Consider the following 27592-nt stretch of genomic DNA (forward strand, 5'->3'; position numbering starts at 1 on the left):
CACCATCCTGTCAGATTCCAACACATCCAGTTGCTATTAGAAGCTCTACACCCAACAAATTCAACAACCGTAAGGAAATATTTGGTTTGTCAAGTGAAGACTCATTTTGTTATTTACTATAATCAAGTTTAAAACGTGTTTGGCAATGCTGAGAAAAGGAGATTTCTAGTACTTGCAGACCTGTATGTGTATGTAAAGGAACTGGTGTCAAAATGTACAAAAATGTTGTGTCATTTGCACTGAAAAATTAGGGTGCACACCGGAAACACCACCAGACAGACTTTTAAAATATTCAGTGCAACTGCAGCCGAAGTGCGAAGACACACATGCGATGTGTTTATTTTGGTGAATCAGACGCAATTGTGGCAGGTGCAGCATAATTTTGTCAAGAGAGTAATCCCATTGATGCTGGAGTTCAACATCGCATTTTGCTCACTGCGCTTGTGGAAGTACATATGCCCTTTATGCTGTTTGAGATACCTGAGGAATGTTTTTCATTCAAAAAACTACAATTCTGCACAAGAAGTGTGATATATATATATATATATATACTGCCAAAGTGTAATATTGTGCAATGGAATTTTCATTAGACTTTCACAGTGAATGCTAATAAATCACATTCACAACCTCAATTTTTTTTGTATGTATTTTTTTTGTATATTAGGGTACTAATGTGCACATTCTTGTATACTGAGACAAAAAGATATGTGACATTTCTAGATCAGTTGTCCATGCCTCCCCCCTTCCCCCACCTTTGTGTTTCTCCTCTCTGCTTTCCTCTCGTCTTTTTTGTCCAAAAGCATTAAGTGATTGATTTTCTTTGACTACACTGTTTTCAAGCTCCCCTCACAGTATAACTGTACAACATTACAATTTGGTGGAACACAATCCTTGTAAAAGGGAGTAGCCAGCTTAAAGGAATTGTTTGTTATAAAAATAAAAACTGGGTAAATGGATAGGCTGTCCAATATAAAAAAAATTTCAATAAAGTTAGTTAGCCAAAAATGTAATGTATAAAGGCTGGTGTGACTGGATGTGTAACATGATAATCAGAACACTACTTCCTGCTTTGCAGCTCTCTTGGTTTCCACTGATTGGTTACCAGGCAGTAACCGTTCACTGACTTGAGGGGGCCACATGGGTTAGCTATTTGCTTTTGAAACTGAGCTACATGCTAAGGATCAATTGCAAACTCACTGAACAGTTATGTCCCATGTGGCCCCCCTTAAAGGGATACTGTCATGAAAAATTTGTTTTTCAAAATGCATCAGTTCATACTGCTGCTCCAGCAGAATTCTGCACTGAAATTCGTTTCTCAAAAGAACAAACAGATTTTTTTCATTTTGAAATCTGACATGGGGCTAGACATATTGGCAGTATGCCAGCTGCCCCAAGTCATGTGACTTGTGGTTTGATAAACTTCAGTCACTCTTTACTGCTGTCCTGCAAGTTGGGGGGATATCAACCCCCCCCCCCAGCAGCCTAATAACAGAACAATGGGAAGGTAACGAGATAGCAGCTCCCAACACAAGATAACAAATTTTTTTACTTTGAATTTTTAATTCGACCCTTGATAAATCTGCCCCTATCTGTAACATACATTTCCATGTGGTTTGCTATCTAGATGGATGAGCCTAAAAGAGCAAAAATACATAAGAAATATATTTTTGACAACTCTTTAATTATTGTACCATTTATTCAATTTATAGATTTTGATGTGTGGCCACACCCTGCACTTACACTCATATACAGTATTTGTAATAGTAAACCCTTATACATTAGTATTCTGCATTAAAAGCATTCTTTATAGCATTTGGTTTTTGCCCTATTGTTTTATCTCTTATTTCACTTACAAAACATGTTGTTTTGCATTTCTCTAATGATTTTTCTTGCTTCTGTTTTTCCAGGGTCTGGTTTCAAGTCGACACCGTCTTACAATGTGTCAGCTGGCTGTTCAAAACTCAGACTGGATAAGGTATAATGACATTCCTCAACAGGATTACTTCAGCGCACTGCCCAGTTTTTTTATGCAATGGTGCTTCTTTCCTCTTAGACTTCACCACAAGTCTTCAGCATACATATAACTAGTAGAGTGAGGAGAGCAATCCAAGGCAGAAGATCTGCAACAATGTAGTTTATTAGCAGCTACAAAACACACAACATGTTTCGGGCCTCAAACGCCCTTTATCAAGTGTGTATAATGACATTCAGCTGATGTTTTACTGATGTTTAATTTGGAGGTTAAGGGTCTAAAGTGATTAGGCTTGGTTGCTGTTATCAACACACTGAAGAGGAAACCACAAGTTAATACTGCAGATAAAACATAAAGTAATTTAAGTTTGAGTCTGCTTCTTATTATAACTTACCCGGACAGTCACACCACTGCCCATGACAGATATTCATAGGTTTCACTATGATAAGACTCATCAGTTGTTTTTAATTCAGGGGTAATATACAGACTGTAATATTTGCTGACAACTTTTGCTTTGAAAACAATTGTAGAAAGGACTTTGTGGCTCTTTGTGACAGGGACAAACCTTACATTTTACCCCTCCAGTTGGCTATACCTTTACCCCATTCATTTACTTCCTGGGACCCAAATATATTTTAGCTGCATTTAACTTCAAAGTTACACATACTGTATTGTGCGAGTACCTTCAAGGATACATTAAGAAGTGGTTTATTAGACTTCTGCTAGGGTACTATTTTCTTTGTTCAGTAAGAACATGACATCTTGCAGTGCTCTATAGAATATTGGGAATAAAATGAAATCGCTATTAATTGGGTCCTCTACACAGACCTAAAGTCTTTGCAGAATTATGTGAAACTTATTTTGAATTTGGCCCAGGGAAAGTGGAAACAGTCTGTCAAATTTCTTATGATCACAATGAATATCTGGTTTTGCCTTCCAAGCAATGTTCCTGCCATATTCCATAATATTATTATATCTTGATATAATAAAATATATATATATACTGTATCTTCCTTGGCTGCTTCCTTGGATGATATTTTTGTTTTTTTTCCCATTTAAAGAAAGAATTTAAGGGGATAGTTTATATAAAATTAACTTTTAGTATCAAGCAGACAGTGATATTTTTATACACTGTTTTGGTTGGAATTGTATCTATTGTTTTCCTGCTAGGGCTTAATTACCCTAGCAACCGAGCAGCAATGCTGTGCAACTTCTGTGGTACCAAGGGCCAGAATTTGTCTAGCCTTTTGTGGTGGAGGGCCAATAATATAAAACAGTGTTGACCACTCCCCCTTTTAAACCAAACCCATGATATCTCAAAATCTTTTAAAACCATGTCCACATTAACGGTGGTAACACACCAAAATGTTATGGCACTTTCAGTCTGGTCCTGAGGTGTGAACAGTACGTGGCTTTAGGGTTGTGAACAATAGAGGTGTTACAGGTGGGAACAATGCAGGGTGGAATACAAGTGTGAACAAAGGATCTATTTTACTATCTGAATTTGAGGTGTAATGCTGAGCCAATTAATATCAGTATTGATATCTTTTAGGGCGGAGACACACTCTGCTATTTCGGGAGATTTAGTCACCAAGCGACAAATCGCTTCTTCTTAGGGCGACTAAGAAGTTCCCTGAACTGCCTTCCCGCCGGCTAGAATGTAAATCGCCGGAGGGATGGCACTCGGAACGCTTCTTTTTCCGAAGTTGCCTCACGACACTACTTCGGGCAGCATCGGAAAGCTGAAGCGATACGAGTGCCATCCTACCGGCGATTTATATTGTATATTGGTGGGAAGGCAGTTTGGGAAGATTAGTTGCCCAAAGAAGATACAATTTGTCGTCGAGGTAATGCGTATTTTGGTGGATTACATTCTGAGAATACATCAGCCAAGGACTGAGAACCAGAAGCAAAGGGAGGCACTGGCCAACATAATGATCTATATGATACAATATGATATATGACTGTATAATCAGTGCAATTTTTGCATCTGTGAATCTAAAGGCTACAGTGCTTTAAATAAGCCAGTTTCACAAAGGTTCTGTGATATTTGTGGCAATAAAATATTATAATAATGCATTATTCAGAAACAAATGTTTTTACAGTTTTTAATTTTTTAAACGTATTTCTTCCTTGTGAGAAAAGAAGGCAAGGCTTTTTAGGGAAGATTAGTCACCCGAAGAAGAGGAGATTTGTTGCCGGGTGACTAAATCTCCCTGAATCTTAGCATGTACCCTTACTTAAGAACAGCGGTCAATAGTAAAAGCCAGTTCCCACTGTGACACATTGAGTTACATTGAGTAGGAGAAACAACAGCCTGCCAGAAACCAGTTCCATCCTAAAGTGCTGGCTCATTCTGAAAGCACATGACATGATATAAGAAACATTTTACATTTTGCACAGCTTATACATTTACCCAGTTTTTATTTTTACACTGAACTGTTCCTTTAATAGTCTCCCTATTTCTATAAAAACAGATAAAAGAGAAACCAGACTCATCCTAAAAGTTTCTCAACACTACAGAAATTAAGGGGCAGATTTATCAAGGGTCGAATTTCGAAGTAATGGGAGTTTTTTTGAACTCCCATAACTTTGAAATTCCAATAAAAAAGACCAACCGAAATGGGGGGAAGGGTGGCCGCAAGTTGGACAGCCCTGCTCTATAGTACTAAAATCCCCCCTCTCGGAAGGGGGGGGGACTCAACCAGCAGAGTAGCCCGAGGTAATGCGCAGCAGGTCCCTCCAATTTTTTTCAGGCGGGGGGGCCCAGCATGGTTCAGGACACCTGATTCAACCTGATTCATAATAGAAATTCTTGTAAAAAGCCACATTCTTGAGTAATCATTTGAGTATTTTGGTGGAATACATTCTGAGAATATATCAGCCAAGGACTGAGAACCAGAAGCAAAGGGAGGCACTGGCCAACATAATGATCTATATGATACAATATGATATATAACTGTATAATCAGTGTAATGTTTGCATCTGTGAATCTAAAAGCTACAGTGCTTTAAAAAAGCCAGTTTCACAAAGGTTCTGTGATATTTGTGGCAATAAAATATAATAATAATGCATTAACTTATTCAGAAACAAATGTTTTTACAGTTTTTAATTTTTTAAACTTATTTCTACTTTATTACATTCAACTATTTTCCTGTACACATGCAAAGTTTATGTTTAGATGATAGTGTTCCATTAAATGCAACTCCCAAAATTTATTTTATAGATTTGATACAGAATACAGTACTGACTTCATGGGATCTGATACTCTATAAATCAACAAACATTATGTAAAATTGCCTTCACAGTAACAAGTGGGAGTATTTAATCTTGAGGCTGCTTCCTGCTTCCATCATTTGTGGCCTAATGCATAATGCAAAAACAGTTTTTGCACGGATACATTATGGGCTATAAATACATAAATATTGCTGACTGTAAAATAAAATTTTACTAATATAGAATAATTAGAGAACCCATCTCACAGGCCTTTTCAGTGTGTAGAGGATATATGATTCAACAAGAATAATCTATTTACAGGGTGGACCCATGGGAGTGCTATCAGGATACGTGGCAGACAACATGTAGTGTCTTGGAACACCACCGAGACCTGATGAAGGTAAGCCCTACAAACCACTACTTACACTAAATGCTGCAAAACTTGCATTATCTAGTGGAAGTAAATCTAGAGCAACTGGACTTGCGGAGTAATCATTGAAGATATTTCACTACTTATCCGAGCAGCTTCTTCTCTCGGGGAGCAGTTGTTTTGTCTGCCCAATGTATAGATCTGTGCACTCCTTGCTACACTGAAATGCGTATACCATGTTGCTTTGTTATTCTTTTCGGTTTTGGATCCTTTGGGTGTACCCATTTTTGTGTCAGTGTATTGCTAGCTGTGAATCACAAGGGGTGTGGTGTTTGTTGAAAATTCTTCTGAGTTTATCTGACACTCCAGCTACATATGGAATGACTATGTTGTGCCTACTATCTGTCTCCGGGCGGTTATTTCTTTTGTGTTCTTTTTGGGCTTAGTTGCTGTTTTTACAAACGACCAGTCTAGGTAGCCAGTATGTGACAACTGATCACTTGTCTCACTTTCCTCCCTGTGGTGCAGAGTTCTAATGACACCTAGTTTGTATTCCAGCGGATAGTGGGGATCTAATAACTGATATTTTTCCATATGAGTGGTTTTCCTGTGCACTTCTGTTTTCAAATTTTCTCCCTCTATTGGATGAATATCAACAGTCCAAAAAGGCAAGTTTGTTCTCATGGACATTCTCCCTAGTGAACTTGATGTTATTGTCCACGAGTTAATGTGTTCCATTAAGGCCACCACTGATTTTTACCCAGGTGTCTCTATACCTGAACCAGTGACTTGGTGCAATTCCCTTGAATGTATGTAAGGCCCAACTTTCTACTTCCTCCATGTACAAGTTGACCAAGATGGGAGATACTGTAGAACCCATTGTACACTCATGTTTCTGTCTGTAGAAGTGGCCATTATACTTAAAGTATGTGGTGTTTAGGCACTAATCTAATTCTTTGGCATTCTCAATATGGTGCACTATTTTGCCTACTAAAGGGGATTTTGCAATGTTGTATGTCACTGAGTTGATGCTACTGACAATAGGCCTGAGTTGGGCTCCTTCCTTATGTATCTTGGGGAGTCCATGTAGGAATGGGGTAACTTCTTTGGGGTACAGGTAGGGTTGCCACCTGGCTGGTATTTTGCTGGCCTGGCCGGTAAAAATTATGGTTGATCCCAATGTTATTAATAGGGAAAAAAGATAAATCTATAAGAAGGGCAGTATTTTTTTCCAGAAAAGGTGGCAACCCTAGGTACAGGTGGTGGTACATGGCTTGATTGGTTGCTTCCTCGTTTTAAGCAATCTACCACCATTTTCTTGTAACTGCTTGTTGGGTCTCTCCTTAAAGGTTCATACGTATTGCTATCACCGAGTAGTATGGTCATTTTGTAGTGATAATACGCTGCATCACCCTTTATCTGCTGGTAGGATAGAAATGTTTACTAAGAGATGTGAGAGCTCTTCTGTCTTGTGTAGAAAGGTTAAAGAGAGGTATTCTAGCACTCGACAAGGCAGCTGAAACTTTTAGTCAGAATTGTTCAGCTTGCTCCACTGGTATATGACTGTCTTTGATGGAAGATTTTGTGGCTGTGATGAGCGCAACCACTGGGGTGTGTTGTGGTGTCACTGCATAGTTTAAACCCTTGGCTAGCACATCCTTTTCTGGTAAGTTCCCTGGTGTTTCACAACAGTAAGGTGGTGAACTTTGTTTGTCTCTCCTTACTTTTAATGTGTTTGGCCAGCTGTGCATGTTCGATGAAATTAACCACCCTTTCCAGAGTTGGATCAGGTACTTATTTCACCAGACTCTATTTTAGTTATTCAATATTCAGTTTCAGAAAGTCTTCAATGATTACCCTGCAAGTCCAGTTGCTCTAGATTTACTTCCACTAGATAAACCATGACCTGGATGAATGAAAACCTTCATAGACAAAACTTGCATTACTTTCCAGTGCAAGAATTTCCAGTCTGCGTACGGCCATCATTGATAAACAATCCTCTTATTTCATAATTAGGAAGAACACATACATACATTTTGGTGTTTGTATGTTTAGAATAAAGGGACACACCGCTAACAACACTCAGAATATTATACTCAATGAATTAATGTGGCTAAAAATGCCATATTTTATATACTGAACTTAATGCACAAGCCTAAAGCTTCAGCTTGTCAATAGCAGCAATGATCCAGGACTTCAAACTTGTCGCAGGGAGTCACCATCTTGGAAAGTGTCTGCGACACTCACATGCTCAGTGGGCTCTGAGCAGCTGTTGAGAAGCTAAGCTTAGGGATTGGGTTGTCACACATTATCAAGCAGAAAATGAGGTTGGCCTGTAATATACTATAAGCTGAATTTTTAGTTAAGCTTTAGTTCTCCTTTAAGCATTATACTTAATATTCAAAGGGATTTTTATTTTTATTTGAAGAAGTGTAGAGTTGTCTCTATTTTGCTAAAGGTGTAAATAAAAAGTACCTGTATACAGGCCTGGATTTGTGGAAAGGCCACCAAGGCCCGCGCTTAGGACGGCAGGATTTTAGAGGGCGGCATGCTTCCCAACCACGCCCACATTGGTTCAGAAACACTGGGGATCCACAGGATATACAATTAAATTTCCTGTGCACCAATCCCCATTGCTCCAGTCCCAAAGAAAATTTAAACAAATAAAAGGGAGGGGACGGGGGTGACGAACAACAGTGGGCCTAGGGGTGCCCAGTATGTAAATCCAGCCCTGCCTGTATAGGAATCTTTATATGTTCAGTCAAATGATACATTTGTATTTGTGTAATGGAACTATTAAGAGAAGAATGTATACATGTATAAATATTTTCCTCTTGGTGCTCTCTAGGTTCTGTAAAGGTGTTACCAAGTCTACTAGCAGTATCAACATATTTAACCCTTTTTAATCACTTTACTGACTGCCTTGCAAAGACTTCCTTATCATAACCATCCTCTAGCGTGAGCAGAATAGAGCATGCCATAGTTGCTTGTCATTATGGTGAGCTAGATTTTAGTTTGATGTGACAATGAGGTGTCTACATTTCCATTATTTGACGCTGTGAATTCTTTTTAAAGCATCTTATAGATCCTTATAACATTTTTCTTTACAATGTGCTGTAATAGCATACTTATAACTGTATCCTTCTAACTGCCATGTCAGATATATTTTGTGCTCCGCTCTTCCTAGCTTGCCCATCACAGTACCTTGTGCAGTGTATTTGCTTTACATAATATTTTCCAATATGACTGTTTTTTTCTCTCTTTCAATAGGTTTTTGTTTGAGTTTTTCATTTCTTTTTCGTGTACATTGTATATATCAGCAGACAACTGTAACATATTTCAACCTTGTGGCTGCTATAATAAGCGTATGCGTCTACATTTAGAATATACAGTCATGCGATCTGAAACATTAGGTAATAAAACAGGAATATAAATAAGTAAGCAAAAGAGAAGTGAACATAAGAATTACAGAAATGAATACACTGAATATTTAATGAAAAACGAATGGAAAGGGTGGTGTCTCTCTAACAGAAGTCCTGCAGTGATAGCAGGGTGGAAGGAAATGTAGCACCATAGCTATAGGTGATCCAGGGTTGTCAGGTTTTCTTAAATTTGACATGTTTGTCTAAAGTAATGCTAGTCTGTTTCTCTTTAACCATTACACAGTCAACTTTCACTTTGAGGTTTGAAAAATCAATTGACTTTTGTTTTCATGATTTCGCCAGTGTCTGGCAGGCTGGCAATAATATAAAACTGCCCAGTCATAATTGGGCTTTTGATTAATTTGGGACTAGTGAGGGACGAATTTATTCGCAAGGCACAAATTTGTGGCGAATTTATGAGTTTTGCCGCTGGCTAATAAATTCGCAAAAGTTCGCCGGCGTCAATGTTTTGTCTTTTTTTGACGCAGGCAACAATTCGGACACTGGCGACAATTCATACACCAGCAACAAGTAAATGGACGCCCATCGACTTTAATGTCACCGCGCCGGAATTGTCACCGGCCCCGGAATTGTCGGCTGTGTCAATTTTGACGCTGGCATCAAAATTCACGTTTTGAGAATTTTTCGCCTGTTTCACGAATTTCGCATTTCACGAATTTGGAAACGGGACAAATACGCCCATCACTGTTTGGGACTGATGCTTATTCCTACTCCTCCTCCTCCACATTTGTTGTTGAGCTAGTTGATATAACATTTAGGCATCTTTAGAGCTGTGCTGTCAAAGGATACAAACTTTTGTTTGTTATTTCTTTTCAACTCTCTTCCTTTGGTAGATATTTAGCATTGTGATGGCTTACCTTAGACATTGCCTAATATGTATTTAGATTTATTGTGATGTTGTTTTTGAACATGCAATATATATATATATATATATATATATATATATATATATATATATATATATATATATATATATATATATATATATATATATAAAACCAAAGGAATGGTGCACTCCGTAGACAAAATTAATACCTGGGTGCCAGCATGGGAAATAAGCAGTGAACAAGGATTGCGGAACTCACAGGGTTTTAGTGAGAAAACAAAAAAAAAATTATTATTAAGCCTCAATGTTTCGATCCTCCACAGGGATCTTCGTCAGGAGCAAAAACAAACAAACATCCAGCACCCACAACCCCAAAGAGGTAATAAAGCCTTGAAATGGCGCCAAAATCTGTTGCTAGGCAACCATACAGGTGTCAGTGAAAGTGCTCAAATCTTTTAGCCAGTGATATACTCTAAAAGGCACATAGGGAACGGTATAACAGCAGGGTGAAACGCACAAAAAAGATTAAGAGAAAAAGAAAACAAGAGCGCAGTACTGTGAGTGCAGAGTGTCAGTATAAAGGCCACTCCCCCGACTCCTGCTCTAACTGTCAGTGCATGTCAAAGGTAGGCCAGGCGACCTATCACTGAGCAGCGGTGGGTGTATACTGTGCTTCTACCGGGTCTCTGTACTTCTGCATTATCGGGTGCTTTGGGCGAATAGCCATCTCAGTGAGTGTACAGTAATTAAGACATGACCGTTGTCTATATATATAGATCCTTGATAAAGGCCCAGGCATGGGCCGAAACGTTGGATGCACAAGTTTGAATAAAAAAATAATTTTCTTCACTCAACATTGGAGTGCGGGTCCCTGTTTAATTGCTATATATATATATCCTGACGCTTCTTTATCAATCGATTGCTTGATAAAGAAGCGGGAGCTTCGAAACGTTGTACTTATTACTTGCTTGATAAAAGTTTTTTCTTGACCAACAAGCAAGTTGTCTGGACTTTTTTGATTGATATATAATTTGTCCTATGGACTAGGTCACAACAGACCAGGGTTAATCTCCACTCCATTTTGTTGGATTTTATATATATATATATATATATATATATATATATATATATATATATATATATATATATATATATATATATATATATATATATATATATATATATATATAGAAGCATAGAAATATTGGCACTCACGAAAAACAAAGTCCAAAGATGCCTGGGTGCTCGTTTCAAAAAATCAAAATAGTACATCCAAAAAACCGCACTACTCAGGTCTTATACCAAAATGGTAACACGGATGTTCTAATCAGGGGTGAGGGGTTAACACTTTCTACACGTCATTTCACGTTGGTGAGGTCACTGGAGGTTCGCGCCAATACTGTTTATTTTGGTGGTTGTATTCGTTTTCTGTGCTTTGAGAAAGGCTGAAACGTCAGTATGTGCCATTAAAAATGCTTGATTTTAAATTGGTATAAGACCTGAGTAGTGCGTTTTTTTGGATGTACTACATATATATATATATATATATATATATATATATTATTTTTTTTATTTTTTTTACAGAGAGTCACTGGATGTATTCTCTCTAATGTGAACACACCCTCTGTCACACCTGTGATTGGTCAGTCCCTCAACCAGTCAACACAACCTGTCTACCAGAACAGCAACCTCAGCAACAAGCCTACTGCTGGTAAGTATATTCTATCCAAAAGTGTTAATGCAGTCTGTAATAATATATATATATATATACTGTATATATATATATATATATATACTGTATATATATATATATATATATATATATATATATGAAGCTACAATTTAACACTGAAGGGGCAGATTAACAGTTGAACAAAATTTGTAAGGATTAAAAGAAAATAAGTATAGTTTATTATGGCCCCAGATGCAAATGCACCAAAGAAGGGCAAAATTGGGCTCCTTTGTGCTTGTTTGGTAAGCACATATAGACATTGCCTTACTGTGCTCTTTACTGGATTAAAAATCCAGCATGAAGTGCAGCGTGCAGTGCTGTGGCCACAAGGCAGCCCTGTCCTTCACCCTGGCTTTTCTCGAAAGTGCCCCCTCCATACCGGTTCGCCCTTCATGAATAAAGCACTGACAAACACTGGCAGCCCTGTATTCATGGAAAGAGCAAGGGATTTGTGACTATGATGCAAATCGCAGGGCAGGGTGCAAACATGCAGAAAACATGTCAGTTTGTGCCAGTTCTTTTCTCTTTCCACCCTTTCCGCGCTTTGTAAATGAGGCCCAAAGTCTATACAACATATGTGTATTTAGAGTATACTATACCACTCTTTTACACACAAAATTAGCTTTTACAATCTCATATATTAAATAGTTGACAACCTTAACACTTCCAAAACATTCTACATAGGGAATGTTTTTGTAGCTATGGATAAACAGCTACGTTAAGTTTTAGGGGGCAATGTCATTATATTGCTTCTTGCAGTTCTGCAACAAGATATATAATATAATATATAATACGCAAGATACAAGATATATGATATAATATATAATACACATACATATATATATATAGTTAATTTCTCTGCCTTTTTCAGTGAGGATCCTGGGAAAAGTTGGAGAGGGTCTAAGTCGAATGTGTTGTGTCCGTCCAAACTTACAGCGTGTCACTTTTGTGGGTGAGTAGAAAATGTATTTTATATATAACCAGTAGTTCTGTGTTATTTCCTGTATGGTCCCTTGCTGCTAAAGTGGGTGTTATTGTAATAAATTTAATTACATTCTGAGCCATTCAGTTCATGTTTCATTTATATTACCTTTGGTGTTATGAGATTCATTAGCGTTAACAGTATGTTTATTGTGCAGTGTGTGTATTTTATTTTGTATTTATTTCCTGATTTTTATATAACACCAACACATTTATGCAGTACACATCATTCACATCAGCCCCTGCCCCAGAGGAGCTTACAGTCTAAAGTCCCTATTACATTCACACACTATGATTAATTTATTATGTATTATTTTATACACACACACACAGACACACACAATTAAACACCCTGTATGTATACACACATACAAATATATATATATATATATATATATATATATATATATATATATATATATATATATATATATATATATATATATATATATATATATAGAATATGTAAAGAAGAAGCAGCACTCGTCAATTGCAAAAAAGTGTATTAAAAGATCAGAGCATCACTCAAGGCAACGTTTCGGACAACATATGTGCCCTTTGTCAAGCCCAAAAAGAGTTCTCTCAGCTTATCACAGGTATCATACATACATAAGCTGAGAGAACTCTTTTTGGGCTTGACAAAGGGCACATATGTTGTCCGAAACGTTGCCTTGAGTGATGCTCTGATCTTTTAATACACTTTTTTGCAATTGACGAGTGCTGCTTCTTCTTTACATATTCTATTTGATGTGGGGATGTGACGGCGTCTCCTATTGGAGCGAGCACCGACCAACACAGCAAGTATACTTCTAAGAGTGCTGGGGCACCCATTGTATAATTTTCTATATATATATATATATATATGCGTCCTGTGGGTATCAGCACTCGATACTTGTATGAGTTTGAGGTGCAGGATCAAATTAATGATACAGATAATGCAAGGATCAGCACACTCGTTTGTAGAAAAGCAAAGTGTATTTTATTTCAACACAGCATTGTGTCCAACGTTTCGGTTCCTCCTGGGAACCTTTATCAAGGATGCAGTGCCTTACAGTGCAAAGGTTTAAATACCCACCCCCACATGTGGATTTTGGAGCCCTGGTGACGTCATTAGTCCATATACAGATGTTGTTTTCCAAAAAACAAAGTCTTTCCTGTGTATAGAGTGTCCTTTTGTTCCTACACCACTAGGTGTCAGCATAGTGCCTTGTGTCAAATCTTCTGTGCGCATGTGTCCAATTGGTAACATGGTTACACGATTAAAACAGTGTTACAATAAAGCAAAAAAGCAAAAAAAGGAAAAACAAATTACTTACAGATCAAAGGAAGAATACTTTGTATGCATTTCAGATCAAGAGGGGAATATTTTGTATGCATTTCCTGAGGAACAAAAAAAGTTTCAGTCAATATTAGGTGTATATTAAGAAAGTTATTTAACATGTATGTTGTTCATGCCAGGAAACAATTCAATGCTAACTGTCCATTGAGTCCCTTGGGTGTGGCGCAGTCCAGTTCATGTATCCAATACGCCTCACGTTTTCAGCAACAAGGAAGTGAAAATCACACATACAAACACTCCATTTAAATACCCCACTTGGCGCCAAAAAGCTGCTATATGACGTCATAGGTGGGTGTGTACAACCCATCAATCACCACTAGAGTGTGTATACCCATCTCATCGCTTCAAACCAAATGTGCATATAGATTACTGTGACGTAGTGACAACCAGGGTCTATTGATCCATGGCCTCAATGTATAATAGGTGCGCTAAAACCAACACCCCTTCCCATGATGTGTACCCCCCTCCGTGCTCCTCTCTTTGCCATATACGTGGCCATATATAGACAAAATGCAGGGATAGACAGCACTCCAAGGAAATACATCAAGTCAATAATTCAAATGAAAGTGGAGATTTATTGGTGATCCAACGTTTCAGCTCCGCACAGAAGCCTTCGTCAGGGGAAGAAAGGAACGTTTTTCTTTCCCTGACGAAGGCTTCTGTGCGGAGCCGAAACGTTGGATCACCAATAAATCTCCACTTTTATTTGAATTATTGACTTGATGTATTTCCTTGGAGTGCTGTCAATCCCTGCATTTTGTCTACATACTTCTCAGACTAGCACCCAGGTTTCTGCATACTAATGGTTGTGCATTCCATTCTGTTTGATTATATATATATATATATATATATATATATATATATATATACCAGTCTCATGGGTGTCCGCACTCTTTTCTCCTGTTTTGCTGAGGTGCACGATCAAATGTTGTAATGTATATGATAAAGGGTCAGCACACTCATTTGTAGATCAATCAAACGTGATTTTATTCAACACAGCATTGTGTCCAACGTTTCGGTCCCACTTGGGGACCTATATATATATTGTAACGTCACTCGTCCAAGTGGTGCCGTCTCTGGGGGGTTTAGGTAGATTGCGGGGATCGGATTGGTCTCAGAAAACCACAGTTCACACTCAGCTTTGAGTTTTAAGCTGACCGCAATCAGCTTTATTCATATATATATAACCGACACACAGGAGCATATTGAAAAACAAAACATAAAAAGAAATCCTAGCCTGTCCGGCTCTAACTAACATACCGCCGCTCCCTCTCTATACCATAGAGAGGATCTAGCATCCAACTCTACAAAAAAAACAGTAGTTTGTTTGGTTACTCACTGTGTCCGGCTCTCCCCTTACTGCATGCAGGGAGTTCCCCAGGAAGAGAGAGAGAGAGTCCCTCTGGAGACACCATGTTTAAAGGGGTTTCCCCTGAAGTCTCGCGAGGCCACTAATTAGCCAGGCTTCACCAAAAACCTGGATAGCCTGGTGAATGGAAGTCCCACCCGCTCACTTCCATTCACTCCAGGGCCCTTTTTACCGGCTTTTCCATAAGACAAATGCAGTGAAAGAACACTCTTTCACTGCTGACATACTTTCCCTGGAGCTTAGTATATATAAGAGAGAAATCTGGGAGAAATATAAACACCTTCCACCTCTAATCCAGCATTTCTCTCACAATATATATATATATATATATATATATATATATATATATATATATATATATATATATATATATATATATATATAATGATGTGAAGGATCAGCACTCTCCCATTAGTTTAGTGAATGAAGTGTTGTTTTATTGAATACACCCAAAAAACGAAATGCAGCTGCACACCTGGTCCCTCTCATCTACGTTCACGGTGCTTGGAACATCAGAGGACGGCACCTCCACAATTGGACAGAAAATAAAGTGAATCCAGCACACGTATTTTGCTCAAGGGTTATCACCCAAGTTTAATGTCAAGCCAAACGGAATACAACGTTTCGGGGGCGTACCCGGTTATCACCCAAGTTTAATGTCAAGCCAAACGGAATACAACGTTTCGGGGGCGTACCCCTTCGTCGCCTGACGAAGGGGTACGCCCCCGAAACGTTGTATTCCGTTTGGCTTGACATTAAACTTGGGTGATAACCCTTGAGCAAAATACGTTTATTGAATACACAACATTAGATCCCCCAAGTGGGACCGAAACCTCGGATCTAATGTTATGTATTCAATAAAACAACACTTCATTCACTAAACTAATGGGAGAGTGCTGATCCTTCACACCATTATCTACAATATTGATCGTGCACCCCTGCTCTAACAAAAAAAGAGTGCAGACACCAGCAACCATTTTGAATATATATATATATATATATATATATATATATATATATATATATATATATATATATATATATATATATATATATATATCGAATGGAGGATCAGCACACACTGTAGTTGAAGTGAAAAAGTGCTTTATTTTCATATAATGTTACAGGAAGAAGCTCGGACGGCTCGTGTTTAGGAGCCGAAACGTCGAATACACAAGTTTTTTGCTTCACAAGACCCATGAGTGCGGATTCTTTTCTTTATTGATTGTACAATTTCTGTGTTCCAGCACCTGGGCAGTGACCAGTGTTCTGTGTGCACTAGGCCCATTTTTCTTTATATATATATATATATATATATATATATATATATATATATATATACATATATATATATATATATGTATATATATGTATGTATAAGAAGGTGGTCCGCACTCCAAATTCAAATATCCATTTTTCCCAAATTGCTTTATTCCATAAATTACCCAATGTTTCAGCTTCTGCTTTCTGCTTGGGGCTTTTTCCAAAGTTGACTTGTGTCGATTTGATTTGCATGATTCAAATTGGCAATCAATTTTTTCGAAATGTTTTTTCAAGAAAAATTTTTGATAAATAAACGGGATTCAGGTTTGGGAGTTTGGTCTGATTTTTCTTTTTTTAATGAAGTGAGTGAAAAAAATAACCCCCTAAATCATAGGCTCTTCATTGCATTTGTGTCCAGCTATGCTTTACCAAACACAAATCCGTTTACACACTCATCTAGAATTTTCTTGAATTCTTATCTGAATTCATTCTGACAGGCCACTCCATTGCTCCTCTGACAGCAACCTACAAGAGAACATGAACAGTAATTTGGACAGGTAGTGTTCTGTCAGATCTAATATTTTGGGCCGATTCTTAGAGCTTGATTACTAGAGCTTGTCAGCATCTTGGATTCTGTGCCACATTTTCATAGTATTTCATTAGCATTTCATTTTTAGAATGATAGATACTGTAGTATGCATGCTGAAACTGGTATTTGAAATATCTGTGTGTGTGTTACGATGTGACAATGCAGAGTAACCTGGGATATACCCGTAAGTGGCAGAACCAAGTCATAAAGCCATGAAGTAAATGCAGAGTTTAATGGAGACAAAAAACAAAACAGGAATTGGTGCAAGGTGAGTATATAAACAAAATGTACAGGTTAGTGATTGGAGTCGGCAGGCAATGATGTCCAAGAACAGGCAAAAGGTCAAAACCAGGAATTCCACAAAGATAGGACAGGAGCGCAGTACAAAGGCTGGGGGTCATGGAACAAGAAAGGGACTCAAGAACTAGGAACCAGATGGGGTCTCAGGAACAGGATTGTGTAAAGCTTAATGGCCAAGCAAGGAGCTATGGTCAGGAACAGGCATATAAAAGCATGTAATTACATGATAATTACATGATTTCGCCAGTGGCTCAGGTGGTAAGTATACAGTCCCAGAAATAGAAACACCAGAGTTTGAATGCTGGCTGGTCCTGACACTGTGGGGCAGATTTACATAGGGTCGAATATCGAGGGTTAATTAACCCTTGATATTTGACTGTCGAAGTTAAATCCTTCGACTTCGATATTCGAAGTCGAAGGATTTAGCGCTATTCGTACGATCGAGCGATCGAAGGAAAAATCATTCGATTCAAAGGATTTTAATCCATCGATCAAACGATTTTTCTTCGACCTAAAAATACTAAGAAAGCCTATGGGGACCTTCCCCATAGGCTAACATTGATTTCGGTAGCTTTTAGGTGGTGAACTAAGGGGTCGAAGTTTTTTCTTAAAGAGACAGTACTTCGACTATCGAATGGTCGAATAGTCGAATGATATTTGAAGGTCGAAGTAGCCCATTCGATGGTCGAAGTAGCCAAAAAAAACATTCGAAATTTGAAGTTTTTTTCCTCTATTCCTTCACTCAAGCTAAGTAAATGGGCCCCTGTGTGTATTTTGCAAATGAAACACTTTTCACGTGAGGAAATGAAGAGAACCACTATTGATATTTCTAATAAAGAGTTATAATAACCTTAATAAGGCCTACTTACAAATTCAGCTTAATAAAGCAATTTATTGCTTCTTTAACTTTTCTTTTACTATCTGTCTTGGGTTGATTTTGGGAGATGCAGTATCAAAAAACATGAGTTCTTTAAATCTTGTGTTTCTTGCAACATATTATTCTTGCAAAAGATTTTTCCCACGGGAAACAAAAAAAAAATCATTGCTAGAAAATGCTAGAGCAAGAACTAGCTTGTGTTTTCTGATAACTTTTTCCATAACCTGACCCTTAAATGGTAGTAAATATGCCCCCCATGTGCCATATAAAAATGTCTGTTCAGGTATGTACAGTATATCTCAGGGTCTTCTATTGCTTTGGCAAAACAGGATGCAAATAATAATTACTTATGTCAGTACTTAAGCAGATTGGAATGAACAATTGATATATGTTTCCAAAAGAGTCTCTGGGCCATACAACATTTATTAACATTGGAGACAAACATCACTGGTGATATTGCCCATAGCAACCAATCAGATCTTTTCTTTTGTTTCTCAACTTGTAGGTGACTACTCCAATCTAATTACTAATTGGTTACTATGTTTGTCTCCAATGTTAATAAATACCCACTCTGTGTTACGCTTTATGTAAACCAAGCTAATACTAGTAAACATTTCCAGTTTTGCTTCCACAGTCTGGTAAGGATTAATATGATACCTTATAAAAAGGCTTTATTTTATTCAAAACCCAATATTATTATAGAGAGTACTATAATAACCTGGGCAAGCTCGATTGGCTACAGATGGATGGAAGTGTATGAGAATATTCCCCATTGGATTCTGTACACTGTACTGAAGCAGCATTTCTGTTGTCTTTCTGCCAAGAACGTATTTATAGGACTTTTGATGCAATGCAAGTTCTGTCATTCCTAGTTTTTAATGGATTCTAATTTCAATCTTACAGATGAGAATGCCAACTTGGGAACAGTGATGCGATATGAGGAGATTGGTAAGCCCAAATCCATTACAATATAGTCACTTTCATTGGTTTGGAAGAGCATATATATATTTATTTATACTATGTTTTTGTTTCTGTGATCTTTTCTGCTCAGAGCTGCGAATCTTGCTCCTGTGTGGCAGTGACCTGCTTGAATCATTTTGTATCCCTGGTCTGTGGAATGAATCAGATGTAAGTATTCATCTTCATGACTAATTAAACCTTCCTTTGTGCCTTCTCTATTAATGTATCTGGTGGGATGTTGGTGTCATGCGTTTAGGTTCAGAGCATAAAGGAGTGACTATTTAAATTTCTGGAATCACTGAAGCAGTGCTTTTTAGAAACAAAAACACTGGCAATTTTGGGTGCAAATCCCCATGCTTTTTACCCACAATGTTTGATTCCAGTGTAATTGCAGGTGTACCCCAAGTTGCACCCACGGAAACTCACTTAGAATGCATTAATATGGACATAATGTGAATATACGTAATGGATATTACATATGCCACCATCTATAGGTGTAGGAATTAATTTAATGCCAATAAAAATAAAGACTTATAGAATGTCTTGTGTGCTGCTATAATATATATATATATGTGTAACCCTTCCACCATTCAGGACCCCCATTTTTACTAAACACCTTTGTTCCTTGTTACCCGCTAGTGTTGTGCTTAAATCCAGGGGTGATTCTGGGGCTGCTGCTCTCTGTATTCTCTGCACTAGCGGAGCCAAATTTCCAGGTTAAAACCTAGAACTTTGTCTCTTAAAGTTACAAGAGCCAGCCGATCACCTCGTGGCAGTAGCGTTTCTGCTTAGCTCAATTGTGTATATATTAATGGAAAAGAGATAAAGTAAAATAAATAAAAATGCTAAAAATTTCTTATAGATGGAAGTAATTGTGGGAGATTTTGGAATTGTGGTTGTGCCACGTGATAGCGTAGAACCTGAACAAATCATCAACCATTCGTCATTGCTTCGTAAATACAAGGTATGTTTTCTTCATGTATGGTTACAACGGTCCTTAGCATAACCTTCCAGAACTTGCTATCTATATATTTTAGGGATGCACCAAAGCCAGGATTCGGTTCGGGATTCAGCCTTTTTCAGCAGGATTCGGATTCGGCCGAATCCTTCTGCCGGCCGAACCAAATCCTAATTTGCATATGCAAATTGGGGTAGGGAGGCAAATCGCATGACTTTTTGTCACAAAAAGTAAAAAATGTTTTCCCCTTCCCAACCCTAATTTGCATATGCAAATTTGAATTCGGATCGGTATTCGGCCAAATCTTTCACGAAGGATTCTGGGGTTTGGCCGAATCCAAAATAGTGGATTCGGTGCATCCCTAATATATTTCCTAACAGAGATTAGTTAAACAGTTCATTATTGCATACAGTTCAATATTTAACTAACCAATTTATGTAACTGGAGCAAAATAAGCCACACAAGTTATAGGTAAAGCCTAGTATGTTAAGCTGCTTGGTTATATAGTTAATGTATACAATGAAGAAGAAGCAGTTCATGGAGACATAGGTAAAGCCTAGTATGCTAAGCTGTTTGGTTATAAAGTTACAGTATACAATGAAGAAGAAGCAGTTCATGAAGGCCACTGTCCTTAATCAGAATATGCAATTTTTGTAAACTTCCAGAGGAGACTGAAGTATTTCATATAAATAATGGAGCTGCAAATCAGGTCAAGCAGTTTATTTATAAAGAATGTGGAGTTCAATCAGGTTATACAAATGCCTACTTTGAAATAAAGTTAACCTTTGAGACTGAGTAAGACTAATCATCCTTCATAATGTGTGCAATGAGTGGGTAGTCCTGTAATACAGCAGTTAAATATCAGCAAAACCTAGCACAAACATTTTGCTTTATTAATTCTGTGAAGTCATAGGGCTGCTAAAAAATACCTTTACATTTTCTGTCTTTATTTTATTTTACAGAACAACATTCTGATAGTGAAAGATGACAGTAACCATCCAATGGCTGTAGTTAGCTCCACCAAAAGCAGGTACAAAACAGAACTATTCTTATTGCGCTATTGACTATTCATGTACCTAGCCGTTTATAGTCTTTTTTTTTGCTTTTTGGTGACCTCCATATTAAATACTGAAATATATCTTACTTATATTGTATGTGTTTGAAATTAGGTAGCTTTTCAAGGACAATATATATCCAGTTGGAACTATGTTCTGGCAGTTAAACTTGTAATTAATGTATGCATTGAATGCACCGGCACAAATAGGTGATCCTGCAGTCCAAGCCAGATCACATTAATATTTCCTTTTGTTTTATAGTGTGCAAATATCCCAAGGGGTTACATTGCTTCAGCTGAGTATAAAAAAAGGAAAATATATACAGTATAATATATTTATCTTGGACATGAAAATAAAAAGTAGACCAGTTTTATTAAATAGACGCAAAAACAAAATTGCACAGTAGAAATAGAGACATAAATATGGGATAGAAATGCAATACTTATTCTGCAGGTTTGTTTCTTTCATTTTTTTAATTGTAAAAACTGCATAAATATAGAAATTCCTACATTTTAGAAATGTTTTCCATACTGTGTGTATAACTGAAATACTCGCTTCATTTCTTCTTTCCAATTCTGTTCATTTTTCTGTACCCTAGATTGGCCCTGCAGCATGGGGATGGCCATGTAGTGGACTACCTTGTGCAGCCAGTCATTGACTATGTTCTGAAAAGCCAGCTTTATATTAATACATCAGGCTGACACAGACTCCTTTCGCAATTCTGATAAACGTGGCTCTGTGCTCCCCTTGTAAACACAATACCATGTATTTACTGCTCACTGTAATGTTCTCAATGATCATTATACATCTGTCCACCACTAGGCCCTTGTTCTTTGTCGCCTTCACCTGTCTGAACCATGTATCTCACTTCAGCTCTATGACTCCAGGCTGTATCTACTCTGTTGAGAGCTCTACTTGCATTCTACATAAAAAAAGAGTCAGTCTCTGGTGGATTTTACAGTAGACAAAAACATATTTTATGTGGTGAAAGGACAGGGTAATAATTCACCCATTTAGTGTTTTGCATGCCATGCCATACTGAATGGGTATATTTTACTCTCCCTCACTATTAATCACTGTTTTTAAATTGGGGGTTATGTATAGGGTGTTTATTACATTCTTACGACAATTCTCTGTTGCCTTTATGCCGGCTTCTGAAGGGTCATAACTTATCATGTTCTTTCTCTGCCTCGCTTTTCAACACATATAACTATGGGTAATGGTAAACCCATTCCTGTGACACTACCATGTGCAGACTGCACTCAGTTAGCATGTTTTTGCGGTGCTTATATCTGTTTATGTTGTGGTGCATAATATTTATAAATGGCTGACTAGGAGGGAAGTGAAGTGTCGGACTGGAAGGAGAACTTTAAAAGCAACACAAATACAGCGGAGCTATAAGATTCCCTGGCACAAGTATACGTTTATGGTTAAGGTGCAGTTTCATGTCTTAATATAACTACACTCACATTAAAATAGACAGAAGCAAATGCTACAAATTACCCTTTGCAATTCATTATGGACCAATACTTTAATATGCTTTAGAAATCTGTGTAGATATATGATATAAAACTGAAAGTAGGTGCAACAAGGAAAGCAGAATATATAATATACACACTATTCACTAAGGGCTAGTGCTTATTCCATGCAGAGGATAAGAAGTCTCCAAAGATTGCATAGAGATCACACTCTCAGTTTACCACTTTCATAAAACACACTTTTATCATTTTGCAAAGTAATGCTGAAATGAAAGTTGATAAACAATGAACACTTAAAACTGCACCCTGAATTTCTTGATAACAGGTTTTTATAGCACCTATAAAGAATGTCGCATTTTAAAGAATTTGTTGCAGTACAGTCTTCAGTTTGTATGATCGTGCTTTTTTCTAGTCCAAGCGATCACCCAAAAAGACTTGTTGAAGTAGCAGCTAGAGGTGTCTTTTTCATATATAGGTTTGATTGACGGTGCCATTTGTGCATGCAGTGGATTCATTTCTTCCAGGAGAAATAGAATTGATTGATCAATAAACAGTTACTCACCCCCCCCCCCCCAAAAGTTATCATTAACAACCTAAATTCCCTGGTCCCTGCAATAAAAACTCTACCACTGATGTATTGTGTTTTTAGAAATCATATGCACGGCTATAGGAATCTGTATTTATTTATTTGATACTGGTACAGTCATACTCAAATAGCGTGAAATAGTATTGATCTGTAGCAGCAGATCCTACCCCATAGTACTATCCACTCACTGTGATAGACCCCCCTGTTTTCAAGTATTGATTAACTGACTTTTGTTGCTAGTGTGGCCCACTTGGTGTTTGAGCTATGGATTATTATAATATCACTAACAAGCTGAGAGAGTTTATAGAGAACAGAAATTGTTTCACAATACCACATACAAAATGCTCATCAGCTATGTTATCTGCTTTGCAACACAACCAAACACATTCCCATTATGTGCTGTTCTTGCAGCCAAAAAAGAATGATGTGTGTGTTATCTGAGCAATGGATCATTAAGACAAAATGTAAGGGGACTTATATAAACATATGCTTCATCTCTGGGGGGGGTAGATATATTGTAGCAGCTCTTTTACTAGTGTAATATGTTTTGTTCATTTTGATGTTGCCATTTTATCAATAAAATATTGCTTTGCTAGAAATGTAAGTGTTGAAGCCTGATATCACCAGATGGCGGAACAGTTTTGGGTTATATTTTATTAATAAATAAATAGAAATACAATACAGAGATAAAATAATTGGCATAGTCTCTCCTTTCTGCTCCGGAAGAATCTTCAATAAGTTGTGCCCCTGTTCACTTTAATTCCATGTTTCACAGTATGGAAATTTACAAGAGTTCTCTGTTGGTTTATTGCACATTATTTTTTACTGAGTTTTGAGTTCCAGTAATGCTTGAGTCCAGGGAATATTAGTTGTTTTTATACTAAAATCTTTCAAGGCTTCTCAATAGCAGTTGTACTATAACAGCCAGGTGGTAGGTTATCACGAATGTCCCGTAAGTTCTGAATATCAATCAAGGTTTGGCTGATCTTTTTTTCTACCATGATCATATTGTGTTTTTGTAGCTGTGCAGCCAGCTCCAGCTGAGTTGAGACGTCCATGTAAGTGTGAGCAGCTCCCATACTGGCTTCCAAAGCTTTTAGGCCTTCTTCATTAATGTCATGTGACTGATCTACAAGGGACATAGTAATGGAAGGCATTTGTATTATGGAATACTACATAGCAGGATTAGCGTTATACAATGTCTCATAGAGGGATGACATAAAGTGATAACCTGTACTAATGTTGTTTTATCTGTGGCAATAACTTTGAGCTTAAGAACTTTTGAAATGTCTCACAAAGAGGACAATATCACAAGATGGTAAGTGATAAAAATGCTGTACACTTTTCAAGGTTCTTTGGGACCTCCACATACTCACTTACCCAATAGATGAAGCACCCGATCCAAGGTACTAAGAGTTGCAGTTGCAGCATCATGGACTCCCAAGGTACTGGCTTCTGTTGCCACTGCTCTCTTTGCAATCTAAAGAAAATATATCACTAGAGCGAGAAAAGATATAAGAAAAGAACTGTAGCAAAGTAGATGAGGTTGCAAAAAAAGACATGTTTCAATTAAGTTCATTCTTTAGTGCAAATAACAGCTGCATAACATGTGAAGCCCAGTGGCGTAAATGGAGTGTGCCAGGACCCCCTGCAAAAAACCTTCAGAGGGGCCCAGCCCACTCCTATCCCCATCCTCCCGCCCACTCCCCACCCAGACTCTACCCACTCCCCACCCAGACTCTCGCCCTGACTTGTGTCTCTCACCCATAAGGGAGCGGCTGGTCAGGAGGGGGTTTTCTTATTAGCTATAGAGGCTTCCTCTATAGTTACGCCACTGTTGAAGCCTCTCCAAACTGCTGTGGTGGGGAAAAAACCCTTTTTGACTTCAGACCTCTCCCTAAATCAACTTAATACTAACAGTTAACTTCAGTAATTTTTTTATTTTTGCATTACATAAAAAGGCATCCTTTCGGTAAGATTAAGGGGGGTTATTTATCAAAGTCCGATTTTATCTCAACATTTTCTGCTACAAACTCTGATCAAATCCGCTCGGGTTTTTTCACACTTATTTATTATTACTTTTTCCAAAAATTTGCTTTGCAGGGAAAAAAAAAATCTGATTTTCACGATTTTCCAGATTTTTCTCAGGTCTGAGATGCTGGATTTTCTGATTCGGACTTTTCCATCCTCTGGTTTAATAAATTCCGGAAATTTGTGATTTTTTTAAAAGTTTTTTTTATTAAAAAAAAAATCTAATTATTAGGGATTTTTGCATTCAGAGTTTAGTAAATAACCCCCTAAATGTATCTGCCAGTAGCATGTGTACACTTAAAGGCATATTTGGGGGGGGGGAAATATATATATATATATATATATATATATATATATATATATATATATATATATATATATATATACATATATACACACACACACATACATCATAACTTGGTATAAATGGCACCTTTCCATCAGGGTAAGTGTATTCACTTCTTCCCTCATCTGCAGCTGCACTGTCCCTCTCAGCTTCCTGATTCTTGCCATCCAGAGAAGCACCAGTGTTTTTTGCCAGTCTGCGAATCTCAGCAAGATCCTGCTCTAATTCGAGAGCCATCTCTGCTGAATTGTTAGCATCCAGGCCCACCTGCAGCATGTTCTCTGGGAAAACTGTATAAGAGGACATTTGGGGACACTAAAGATGAGGACTGACTAATGCACAAGTGGTGTATAATCAAACTAACTACCTAAATAACTACAATATAGAGGATTTTATTTAATAGGAAGATGAGATTTGCTAGAGATTATATACATATTAACTATGGGTTAGACACTGTCATAAAAGGCATGATATACTGTACCTTTAAACAGGATAAAAACACTTGATTCTGCATACAGGCAAACACAAGTGAAGGCTTAGAACTGGATTTTACTTTTAGTACCAAAAAAGCTATAACCTTTCCGAGTGATAGGCATACTGCAGCACAGGTCAATTACACAGAAAAATAAGTCATGCTCCTTGGAAGAAAAGACTCCATATGTGAATATGAAAGACAGTGGAGACCAGAAGGCAAAGTATAATAGGGTGCATTTACATTAAAGTCCCACAAAGGATAAAACTGCCTGATTATTTTACAGTATCTAGGGGCGTGGCTAGATAATAAGATGGCCATAGACGCATATGATATTCTGTGCATGTATGGTGGGAGACGGGCTGACCGATATCAGCAGAAGACTTGGATATTAGTTGGCTTGTCGATTGGTTCAGCTGGAAAATTTTGCCTTTGAAGGCACCCAAACATCGGCCACTGTTACTGCTGAATCATCAGATACAGGTAGAATTCTATTGTTTCTACCTGTATATCCGATGATTCAGCTCTAATAAAATCTAATAAAATATGTTAGTATGCAAAGACCTCCTTAGGTCTGAAGGTTTGGGCACAGCTATAACAGTACCATCAAAACAACGTTTTCTTATATTTGGAAATGAAACATAATAAAGAATATAAAATAATATAGAATTCTAACAAATGTGAATATGTGCCATTTACCTGGAGCATTAAAATACAAAGGTTCTTGTTGCTATGTAGACTTCCTTATGGTGACGGGACATGCACAAGGGTACAGGTCCTGTGGATCCTTCTCTTCGAACTGAGCTCCAGCCCTCTGTGTCTGCAGAACATATAGAATGCCATTTTATTATAATGAAGCCATGCAAGGATCGTGGAAAGTTCAGGCAGCAGTATGAAAGCTCTATAGTTGGCCAATCAATCAATGGAGAAGCTTGCACAATCCTCAATTATGTAGTTTACCTTTCCGGAAGGAAGAAATAATCGTATGCACACTGTGGTGGGTAGAACTGCTGCAAGAGGCAGAGTGGCCATGGCAGAAACACTGTAAGCATCCTTCTGGCCGGGAAGCATCTGGGTGATAAAATCCTGGTTTACACTTATGGTAGGTGAGACAGAGAAATCACATTTACTTCCCACTGCATTTCTTTTGAAAGTTTCACATCACTGCATTGCCATGGTTCTGAATCTAAACTCCTAGATCTGTGATTGGGGGGGGGGAGAGTAACATGTGTAGAGACCCTGAGGTTTAGATATGTTTTACTCAAGCATTTTCCCCTAAGTGATCCTTTGATTCACCCAGACAGCTATGTCCCTTTTCCTGGGTCCATTGTAGTTCAAGATTTGCCCAGTAGGCGACAGTGTTTAAAAGAAAAAAAAACATGTGTTCAGGGGGTAAGGTGCTTAAAGGGGCCACTACACACTGCTGGGA

At 37.7% G+C, this 27592-nt stretch overlaps 1 protein-coding gene across 1 annotated transcript in view; it reads left to right on the forward strand.

Moving 5' to 3' along the window:
- The window catches only part of nmnat2.S (nicotinamide nucleotide adenylyltransferase 2 S homeolog), a 40635-nt gene extending 16722 nt beyond the window's left edge, over window positions 1-23913 (forward strand). The window contains exons 3-11 of the mRNA XM_041561510.1: window positions 1908-1975; window positions 5510-5588; window positions 11412-11538; window positions 12431-12511; window positions 19181-19225; window positions 19329-19405; window positions 20100-20201; window positions 21158-21225; window positions 21849-23913. Coding sequence (XP_041417444.1) covers window positions 1908-1975; window positions 5510-5588; window positions 11412-11538; window positions 12431-12511; window positions 19181-19225; window positions 19329-19405; window positions 20100-20201; window positions 21158-21225; window positions 21849-21951 — 750 coding nt within the window. The 3' untranslated portion in view covers window positions 21952-23913. The remainder of the gene's footprint in view (window positions 1-1907; window positions 1976-5509; window positions 5589-11411; window positions 11539-12430; window positions 12512-19180; window positions 19226-19328; window positions 19406-20099; window positions 20202-21157; window positions 21226-21848) is intronic.
- The last annotated feature ends 3679 nt before the right edge of the window (window positions 23914-27592 follow it).

Source organism: Xenopus laevis, chromosome 4S (assembly GCF_017654675.1).
Source record: "Xenopus laevis strain J_2021 chromosome 4S, Xenopus_laevis_v10.1, whole genome shotgun sequence".
Classification (NCBI taxonomy): Eukaryota; Metazoa; Chordata; class Amphibia; order Anura; family Pipidae; genus Xenopus; species Xenopus laevis.